At 43.2% G+C, this 10,965-nt stretch overlaps 1 protein-coding gene across 1 annotated transcript in view; it reads right to left on the bottom strand.

The window, feature by feature from the left end:
* DKK2 (dickkopf WNT signaling pathway inhibitor 2) overlaps positions 1-3,016 on the bottom strand; it is a 115,136-nt gene extending 112,120 nt beyond the window's left edge. Inside the window, exon 1 of the mRNA XM_037829027.1 lies at positions 2,560-3,016. Coding sequence (XP_037684955.1) covers positions 2,560-2,781 — 222 coding nt within the window. The 5' untranslated portion in view covers positions 2,782-3,016. The remainder of the gene's footprint in view (positions 1-2,559) is intronic.
* Between the last annotated feature and the right edge of the window lie 7,949 nt (positions 3,017-10,965).

Here is a 10,965-nt window from a genome sequence, read left to right on the forward strand (position 1 = left end):
TCTAAAGTTTTTCTCCATAAAAGGAAGTGGCATCTTCCTTTCTGAAGGAAAGTCTATATCATTGTAAATAGTCTTTCTGATTCTCATTACATTGGTCAAAATAGGAGTATGAAGAATTTTGGTAACCATATATTCAGTAGTATATAAAAGATAAAGAGACCATAAAAATTCAAAGAATTCCCCTTCTTACTTCAAAGGAAGAGGTTTTTCTATTTGTTTCTTCATAACAGCACACATTTTAGACCACCCATTAACCAAGTGAGAAGCCAGAATACACAAAATATAATCTTTCCATTTGCCAACTATCTTCCTGCTATTCAACCCAGTGTTTTATTTTACTATCACCTGTTGCAATGTTCTTACAACCCAGTGTTAAAGTTTAAGGATCTGGTACAACAGGTAGTAAATATAACAAAGTATATTTTGTAGCACCTGTAAGTTATGAAGAGCATATCATAATCAGAAATGCAACTCATTTGTAAAATAAATAAATAAATTCTCAATTTGAGGAGATGCAAGTGGCAAACACTTTAAGAAGCATAATTAAGTAGATAATTGGAGAGATCGAATATTAAACATACATATTTTATACCCAAGTATAAAGCTATATATAAACTATGTCCAAGGTGCATGCCTCAGTCTACTCAGGGTGATACCATGGCCAGTCAAGGGACAGTGCTGATGTGGCTGATAATGGGCTGAGGAATATCAGTGTGGAGCCCAATTATGTGACAGAAACAGAAAGTGCTTTACAGAAACTCACAGAATATACAGGAATTAGAATCCAAAGTCACCTCAAATAATGGGTTCCCTGCCTCTGCCCTTGGCGGAACTAAACATTAAGCTCTCTTACTCAACTGATAATGTGGAATTTAATGCTGATTGAAATCAGTGACATTAGAGAAGGGTTTTTATGATTTGGAAGGAAAGCATCCTTTCTTTCTAAGCTTTACTCCTTCTCATGATGGACTGACTTCTAAGAGAATGTTAATTCCATTCCTGTTGAAAATTTCAATGTGTTTCCAAGGAGAGAGGAAGAAGGGATGAGAGTGGAAAGTATTTAAGTGTAGGTATGTGTACTCTGTATGAGTACATGCAATGGATATGTATATGTATGTAGTATATAGAAGGTATGTTTTCTTATTTTCCTTGAGGCCTTAAAAAAAATCCTGTAATTGAGGACTTGGTATTCCTTTGGGAAGACAGATGAAAAATTTGACATTTCAAAGCCCGGGAAGCATTCTTGAACTGAAAAAAAACAGAAACAAAAAAACAAAACTACCCCCTCCAGAGGGCAGTAGGGGGCCAAGTGGGGACCTGAGTCTTCCTTCGCCGTCCATCTAGGACTGGCTGGCGCTGCCAACGTTCATCCTCCGCCTGCCCGAGGACTGGGGTGGCAGTGGCAGTGGACACTGATCGCGCACAGAGCGCGGCAGCGGCAGGCTCCTGGAAGAAACAAGGAAACCTGGGTTCTGTGGGAGAGGGCCGCCGCCGGGGGTTGACACTTGAGCTCGGCGAGGTGCGTGTGCTGTTTGGCAAACTGGCTTTCGGTTTTGGCTTCCCACAAAAGGAGCGGAAGGGGGAGCTGTCGCGGTTCCCCGGGCCCACAAAGCCCCCTTTCCTGGCCGTTGCGCGCTGATCACAGCGAGCGCTGAGTGTGCGCGCTCAGTGTGTCTCTGTGTCTGTGTAACTATTTGCATGCGTCTGTCTGTCAATCTGTCTGTCTGCGAGACGCCGGCGGAAAGTTCTCACTGGCAGAACTTGCTCTGTCGCCGACGCCCCTATCGCTGGCGCCTATGACAAGGTCATTGTCACCTCATCATTTTGTTTCCTCAGGATGATTTATCTACAGTTCTACATAAGCGAGAAAAGCGGTCTACTGGAGCTGTTTTCTGTCTGTGTCTTTACTTCTTTGAAGGGAGATAGGGGTTGGGAGGGAAGGGAACCCGAAGGGGGGAAAATTCCCCTCCAGACTGTAAGGATATAATGGTTAACAGCCCTGAACCTGGAATCAGACTGTCCAGACCGATATCCCGCTCTGCATCTAATACTAAGCTGTGTGCCTTGGGCAGGTCACTCAATCTCTCCGTGCCTCAGTTTCTTCATTTTTAAAACAGGGAAAGTAACAGAGCCTAGCTCACAGAGTTCTTGCGAAGATTAAAAGAGCGAATATATGTAAAACACTTAAAACAGTGCCTGGCACATAGGAGCTGCTATGTGTTAGCTACTACTATCATCTTCATCATCGTCATCACCGTGTTAAAACTGGAGAAACACCATTCTGACCTCTTTCCTCCATGAGATCTTGGTACATGCCCACGCATCAAAGCAAAGGTGAGACAGAACCCTAAACCGCCCTTCCGCGCTCTGCGGACCTGCAATCACCCAGCCACCCCAGCCAGTGCAGCCCGCGCTTCAGAGGACCCCTTCCCAGCTGCGGTGCGCGCCACACCTGGGGGCGCGCTGGGAAGGTCGCAGAGCTCCAAGGCTAACGGCGCGCGCAAGAGCACTGGTCCCTGCCTCTCCTGGCTGAAGAATGTGTTTGGGAGATTTTCCTACCTGCCCCAGGTTTTTGCCCTTCTTACTGCCGCCGAAAGCCAGTCCTTGGTATATGCCCGCAGATCGATTGGCAGCCTGGGCAGGCGTCTCCCCGCCCAGAGAGGACTTGATGGAGTTGAGTTTAGTCCGCGAGCTGCCGAGCTGTGAGCTCTCCACCATCAGCACCGCGGCCAGTAGGAGCAGGCAGTAGGACGAATCCTTGCCCCGCATCAGTGCGGCCATCTCCTGGAGAGGGGTCCCCGGGAAGGCGCAAAGCCCAAGACCCAATACCCGGCCCCTCACTCGGGCGTGGGGAGTCGCAGAGTCTGTTCCCCCAACCCCTTCTGGCTTCGGGAGCCCAGGATCGTGTGAACTCAGTCTCACTCCTCCGGCCAGGGGCGCGAGCGCGACCCAAGAGAGACCCACTCTCCACCAGGGCAGGAAGCTCTGCAGTAACTGGAAGCAATCAAAGGCAGGGCGCCTTCTCGGCCAAGGAGGCGTGACCCGAGGTGCAAGAAGACCCAGCCCGGCTGCCCGCACCGCTTCCGTCGCTCCTTGCCCCGCACCTCCTTGGTCCCACCCGAATCTGCGAGGTCCAATCCTTCTCTTAATTGCTCAGGAGATCCACCCTAGTTCCTTCTCCTTCGGCTTCAGTTGCTTTTCCCTCCTCTCCTTTCCTTCCCTACCCTTTATGTTCAAACTTTGCGGGACACGAGTCCTCCTTTTCGAGGTTAGCAGGCGTTACTATAGGGGATCAGGATCTGCCACCGAGAAAGACCCTCGAGGTCCGAAGCCAGACGAAATCCTCCAGGCGCACACTCACAGTCGCGCCGAAATGTTGTCCCAGGCTTCACAGGGGGCAGACACCCGCTGCCAGGGACTCTGGGAGTTGCCCTGCGAGCCTGCTTACTTTTCCGCGCGGTCTCGCTCTCTCTCTGTGTTCTGTCCCTGCCGCCCCCTTTGCTTTTTATAGCTTCCCACAGTGGGTTTCTTTTTTCCTCCGCCCCCAACTCAAGCGTGACAAAGAATGAAAACGCTTTTTTTCACCCCCTCCCCATGCTCCATCCCCCATCCTCTGCGCCCCCGCCCCTCGTTCCTTCCGTGGCTTTGCGTCCTGCTTCTCCCTCTCCTCCCCTCCGGTTCCTCCTCCACCCTCGTTGCTGAATCTCCGTCCCACAATTGGGAAAACGGAATTCGCCCCCAGAGGAACAAGCGGGCTACTGATTCCTGACGACAGCTCCAGCGGGTGGAGGGACCTTTGAAAACAGGCGGAGGGCAAATGTGGAAGTGGGGAGAGGCAAGCTGCCGCCTTGCGTCGGGAGCTCTCCCACTCTTGATTCTGTGCTCCCACCTACCCTTAGCCCCTGACGCCGAGAGGAGCGCTGGAAAAATCCTGCAGAAGCTTCAGAGACGTGAGGTCTGGGTGTTAGTACTGTGGTTTGATTTTAGCTTGTGACTCCGGTGGGTGTGTGCGGCTGGGTAGGTACGCCAGAGGGTGCCCAACGGATTGGGATCGAAGCTTTGGAATGGAGGAGAAGAGGAAAGATGCTCCTATTCTCCCCCTCAGGAGGCTCTTGGGTCTTTCTGTTCGTATCCTGCTCCCACCTATCCCGTCCGCCACACCACATCCTTTGTCTAGTCTCTTCGGTGGTGGGAGGTAGGAGATTTCCCCGGGTACGCTCTGAGGGTTTGGACATCACAGCTCGGCTGGACATCTTTACCGGTGCCAGGCAACTGTCCTCTTTAGGAAGAGGAAATCACAGACAGGAATGAACGAGGGCAGGGGAGGCTTTGAGTTCATGCGTTCCCAGGCTTCCTGCATCTTAGGTCCTGGGAATTCCCTAAGAAGCCTTTCCTGCCAGTCCCCGAGGCTCCCCAGGTCGGGTTAGCTTCTGTGAAGGTAGTGGGCGGTTAGGAGAGGGATTGGGGCGCGCGGCGCTGGGGGGCGCCAGTGGCAGCGGCTGTACCAAGTGCGAACGCACTGCCGGAGACACAAGCTGTCCCGGGCAAGCTCCAGGTTTGGAGAAGTTGGGCCTTTACGCATCAAGAGTTCCAAAGCAATGTTAGGATAGTCTCCGTTGTCGGCGGGCAATGGTCAGAGAACCTGCATGGCGGAGGGGTTGTTCGGCAGTTACTGCATTTCTCCTTTTCAGGCGCTAATGTCTGGGCCCAGAGAAATCAAGGCAGTGCGCCACAACTTGGAGTTAAACTGTGGCTGCTCTCTGTCGTCGCCCTCTTCAGAATTTTCGGACCTGGGTTTCTCAGCTTTCACACCTGAACCCGGCATACCCTGCCACGCACAGAGGAACACATTTAACATGTTGCCGCCAAGTAAAATGCCCGCGACTCTATTTTCCCCAGAAGAGCCTGGAGTTTTAAAGTGTGTTTTTACAGTTGGTCTCTCCGTGACAGCTCCAGTTCTGCATGTTTCACTGCCCTGGGCCTGTGAGTCTGTCTGTCCTGCAATTCTTCATTTTCACAAAGTTTTTTTGTTTGTTTTCTTGCTTGCTTTTTAACTAAACAAGCAAACAAGAATTAAAAATTTATTAGCTATCTGACAGGTTTTCTTTTATTTGGATTGCTTTATGGTTCCTTAGATGGCCTGAAAGTAGAAATTTTCACATTGTATTGTTTTTTGTCACTTTTTAAAAATATGCCCAGGAATGAATTTGTAAGCAGAAGCACAGCATTCCAGGCACCAATGGGAGTTGGGGAAACTGAGAAGTATACTACAAATAAGTACTTCGTATTCAGTGTTTAGATTTTACAAAGGAATATAACTTTGCCTTCATTCTGATTTACCAAACAGGAAACATTAGACAAATGGAGACAAGTTAGGAGGCTACTGGTTCAGAAATTTCTGAAGAGTATTTTGCAGCATAGGGAAAATAAAAAATAAAGCTACATATGTAGGCAACAAATGTCTCCACATCCACTTTGAAGGATTAACCATATACAAAGAACAAACTCAAATGAAGTAAGAGAAAATTTGAAGATGCTTTGCCTGTTTCTGTCACTTCCCTCCAACCAAAATAAAATTCCACATACATAGGCCTAACTCTTCTCATACGTACTGCTAAAATGAAAAGTGATGTCAAGCACAGTGCATTTACTCTCAAGAAATTAGTCAACTTTGGGTACCAAAATAAAGAGATTATCTCAGAGGCTAACACAATACCCAACAAACTCCAAAAGCAAACTTTTACAAATATAGTTAAAATCAAAGTCCACATGAAATTTACTTGCACAAACATTCTTTCTATAAAACAAAATTACACATATGGAATCAAACACTAAAAAATACACAACTACATTGTAGGCTGAAAAGGAGAAAAATGCTAATTTCAATCATGACCCGAATGCTTTTTGTGTGATTATATCACGTACACTAACAGAAGTAGACACACATAACCCATCTGTAGACAAGTAGATATGCATACACAATCAACTCACTGCAAATAAACATAGTCCTTTGGATTACTGTCATAACCCCAGATGTGTTTTTCTACTGTTTTTTTTTTCCTAAGTATGAAGAAAAAAGTCTCACATTCTACTTGGGAAAAAAAAAGGACTATTATAACATCTCCTTTTCAAATATACTTTACCATACGATCTGCCAAGCAGGGGAGAAAAAAAAAAAGAGGGGGAAGGGTAAGCAGATAGGGCAAGGATTTCTTTTCCTGGTAATTCCCCTCAGATTAATAATAATAGTAAGAATAATATCCTCTTGCATTAGTATATATTATTTTCATTTGGTTATTACCACCAGGAACACACATACCGGTGTGCTAACTTTATGTTCAATGTTCCTTTCCTTATTCCAGGCTCTCTCCCATCAATGATGTTATTTTGTTGCTTTTGTTTGTTTTCATATTTTTCACAATTCTTTCACTTTTTGTTTTGCTGATTGGAAAGAAGTTTAAAGTACATTACAGCCATCTGCTTTGGAGAACAAAGAGAACTTTTCTGTGTGAGACCAATGTGGATGAGCTACTTCAGTTTCCTCCACACTTGTCAGAACCTTCAAGAAGTGAGAAGCCAGAAGCCAGGAGTGAGAAGTCCTGAAAGGTGTCAGAGAGCCCTGAGAAGGCTCAGGATCGGAGGCTACCACAGCCACACCTGAGGGAGGTGATGCAGAAGATGGCCTTTCCGCAAGTGCTGGGAGATGCTATCTCATTCTGTCCTAGTTCATATTTGTTTTTTGTTTTTTTTCTGTACTGTCTGTACATATCTGATATTTGCCTTAAAGGCTTGCCTATGAACCAAATGCAAGGTCTTAGAATCCTTTATATTAGATTTCATAGAGGGCTTAGTACAGATTCTTAAACACAGTAGACACTAAGGTATTTTTTGATGATAAAAATATGTCTTGATATATATGCTTATGTGTTGCATAATGCATACAAACCAGCTGTAATCTAAGTAATTATAGCTAGCCTTATTGTGAGTTGAGCAGGGCTCTGGACTAAGTGATCTGCCTTCTTCTGTGCAGTCATCACAACAACCTCAAGATGTAGATACTGAATTATTCTCATTTCCTAGATGAGGAAAATGAGCAATAAAGAAACAATCTGACCCCTGACCACACAGACTAATTAAATGTTAGAATCAGAATATGCAGCAGAGAGCTCGTTCTAGAGACCGTGCTCTGACCCACCAAGCAATACCAGTATTAGAAGATGTAATTTCAAATATTTTACAGATATTATAATAGGTTGTCTTAAAGAAATGCATTAATATGCACTTCTAACCTTTGCTGCTACACCCTCAGACAATCCTCCTTGTAAGAGGCTAAGCAGCCTATCCAAGGCACACAGCTAAGGGCGATAGAGCCATGATTCAACCTCAAGCTTCCGGACCTCAGGGTCTGTGCTCCTCACCACAGTGCCTTACTGCATGTAAGTCAGTATTTACTGCCTACTTCAAAATGTTTCACTTTCTGAATTTTTAAATAGATTTTTATGCCTTTTGCAATAACATCATTACGGAGTAAATATATTAAAACAATACTGTACTGAAGTAAGGATAGGGCCTTCTTGTCCAGCAGAAAGTTCCTCTAAAAACAATTTCTTCTTTGGCCATCCATTCCCCTGTCCTTCTCCATCTGCGGAGTCATTTGGGTTCGATAAAAAAAAACTCACAGCATTCTCAAGGTTTGTTTCAAGATCTTGGTTTCTGTCTGAATATTTAATCATGGAGAGTAAGTTAAATGTGGGTCTCCTCTCCTCATTCTGGATTACTTTCATCCTATTATCTCTCCCCTTGTATTAGAGGTTTGTTTCACACAAAAGTCTATGCAGCAGTTGCTCATGGATTCACTGCACATTTATTAAATGGAGGGTCTAGAGGATATAGAGGTGAGTAAGTCGGGACTATGGCCCAGAGAGGCTTGCAGCCACTGTCAAGGCCTTGCCTGAATGAAGTCTGCTTTTTGCCTCTCTCAAGAATTGCTGCTGTGATCCTTCTTCTCTTCTTACCCTCCATTGAAATCTGTCAGTTTCAGAGTTCATTCTCATTGCAACTTTCACACTGGCTTGAATTCATCTAATTATGAAGGGGAAAATAAAAGATTAAAGATGTCCTTCAGAGTCTTTCCTTTCATCAGAAGCTACATATATATTTTAATCTTGCCCTCTGGAGACAGTTCTTCTACATTTGTGGCTGAACCAAAAGAAATGACATTTGTAATGGTCATTTTAGGTTAGTGAGAACGGAAGTACAGTGTCATGGCAAACTTGGGGAGGGGAATTACTTTTTGGTAAGTCCCATAGGACCCAAATCCTCTTGCCCATACAGATGGGTCATGGAAGTACTCCATGATGTGGCTGGATCTTGATGGATGTTAAGGATTTGGAAAAGAAGCATAGGTAGATTTCCTCTCTCCATAGTAAACCAAGCTACCTGGTACCATATTCTAGTAGTGCTCACAGTGTTGGTCTTACGATGTAAGAATTTTAAGTTTCTCACCCTGCCTAAGGAAAAACTCTACCATGTGTTCTGTCAATTACATTTTAAATAATTTGCAGTAACTGCAAGTTACTACTGCTATTGTGATTTTTTGTGTGTGTTCCCTGAGAGGACTAATTTTGATATCAGACATGAAAACAATGCATCTCCCATTTGATCCCCATCATAGTTTCAGTTCTTAATTCTCTTCTTCCTTTACCTTATGGGACAATAGAACCAGATACCAAGAGAAGGCCTCAGCCACTCACATTTGAGTCACTAGCTGTGCTTGACACAACAGGCACTTGTGAAACATTTCAAGGGATTTCATAGTAAATCCAACAAAAACAATAAATGTTTAGTCAATGGCTTGTTTTGCTTTTTTTTATCTTTGGCAAATCAGTCATTTTCTCAATACTTTACCTACCACCAAATGAAAGAGAATTACTGAATATATCTTTTCCCTAAAGCCTGAACCCAAATAAAAAAAAAAATGCAAACATCATAATTTGAAATTCAGGTGAATAAACTTCTACTGATTCTTGTGCGTATAAGTGAACTTAAGTGGGGTTGGAATTAGAAACAATCTCCAAATGTTTGATCTCAAGCCTTTCCCTTTGTGATGCTCAATTTCTGGTGGTTCTATATGCTGCAGAGTTCTGGCAGGCAGTTTAAAGATCTTTGGAAACCGAAGTACCAAGTAATTCTTGGTGATAAAAGGAAAATACGCCTAAGTCTTATACCGTGATGAGCGACAAAGCAAACAACTTTTAGATGATCTGGACCAGTGGTTTTCAAACTCAGTTCCTTAGAGCTCCAGGGTTCCACAGTTGTTTCACAAGGAAACAGAGAATTGCTGTATTTTTGATAGGACTTCACAAGAGAAGAATCCAGCAACAATAGTTTGGAAATGCCTGTTTTTGATATTGTTGTTATTTGGTGGAGGACTGTGTTGGTTGGCTGATTGGTTGGTTAGTTGGTTGGTTTTAATCAACTGTTAACTACCCAGATTTGGAAGCCACAGTAAGTTGGACAAAATGATCTGTGAGCCCTCCTGTTAGCAACAGGATGGATTTATTTCTACCCTGTTATTATTACAGATTATTTCCAAGACACACATTGCTTGAATGGGGAAGCTATTTAAAATCTGATGATATATTCAGTCAGAAATGAATTTGGGTGATTTGAAGTAGAGAATATTAAGAAATGAAGGGCTGGGTAGCTAATCCAGTTATAATACAGTATGTCTGTTCCTGGTCAGTTATCAGAATCTATGACTAATGAACATGGAAAAACTTGAATTGCACTCATACCATGCATTAAAATAAATTGTGGCACAGATTGAAAAATAATGGGAAATCTTTTTGTAAACAATAAAGTAATAGGTTCCCAAATGGCAATACAAATTTAGGTTTGGTAGCATGATATGTAAATTGTGTATGGTTTGTCTTGGGAAGGTCATTTTGTCATAGATGCTACCATTTGATATTCTAGGCTTATAGTGCCTAAGCCCAGAAACATGTGAGGGTTATGAAAAATGTCAAAATGCTAAACTTAATCAATTTAAGGAATTTTCTAGGTAAATGATTTGGAGTATATAACAACAATAAAAAATAACAATAATCAAAATATACTGAATGCTTACTATGTGTTAGGCTTGTTAAATACTTCAACTATATTACCTCATATTTGTATCCAATAATTAGTGTCTTTGAAAATATGAATGTATAGTTCAATTTTAAAATAATACTAAGCAGAGAGTAGCTTACATCAGAGTGGGTCCCATTTGTAGTTATAGATGGCAGTTATGCAGCAAAGGGAAGTGCACAGAAGAAAAGGAGAATCCATCAGAAGAAAACAGAGGTGCCCTTGCCACATTGCAGTAGGAATCAACACTGTTTCTTCTGAGAAGGACAAGATAAACCACTGGGAAGAGGATTACAAATAACACCAAAAATATGAGTAGATAAGCACATGTATTGCAGCTTTGCCTAATACAGTAAAGCATTTAAAGACTGATCATATCGCAGAGAACCAAAATAGGCACTCTGCTATAAGGTTATTTTCTATACTTAGTGCATATTAAACCCTTTGGGTAATGAGTAGCATTTTTGTACAAAGACATTACAGCAGCCTACCACAGTTCCTAAACTTAACAGGGGAGACATATCATATATCCACTCAAAAACATTATCTAAATCTTCCCTATTATCATTTTACCTCTGGACCTGTGATAATGATATTAACTCTCCCACCTCCCCTCTGTATATGAATTATGGCCAAATTTGGACCCAGCTGACTAAGTCTGAATGTGATCATCAAGATTCCACTAGGGCCCTGAAGAAGAAAACAAAGAATACAGGCTATTTGCCAAGAAGATAAGGTCATTTCTATATTTTTAAAAAAAGACCTAGTTAATGAAAGATGGAAACAATAAAATACAGGAGTACAAGATACAAACATGAAATCATGGTAGATCAA

Source organism: Choloepus didactylus, chromosome 3 (assembly GCF_015220235.1).
Source record: "Choloepus didactylus isolate mChoDid1 chromosome 3, mChoDid1.pri, whole genome shotgun sequence".
Classification (NCBI taxonomy): Eukaryota; Metazoa; Chordata; class Mammalia; order Pilosa; family Megalonychidae; genus Choloepus; species Choloepus didactylus.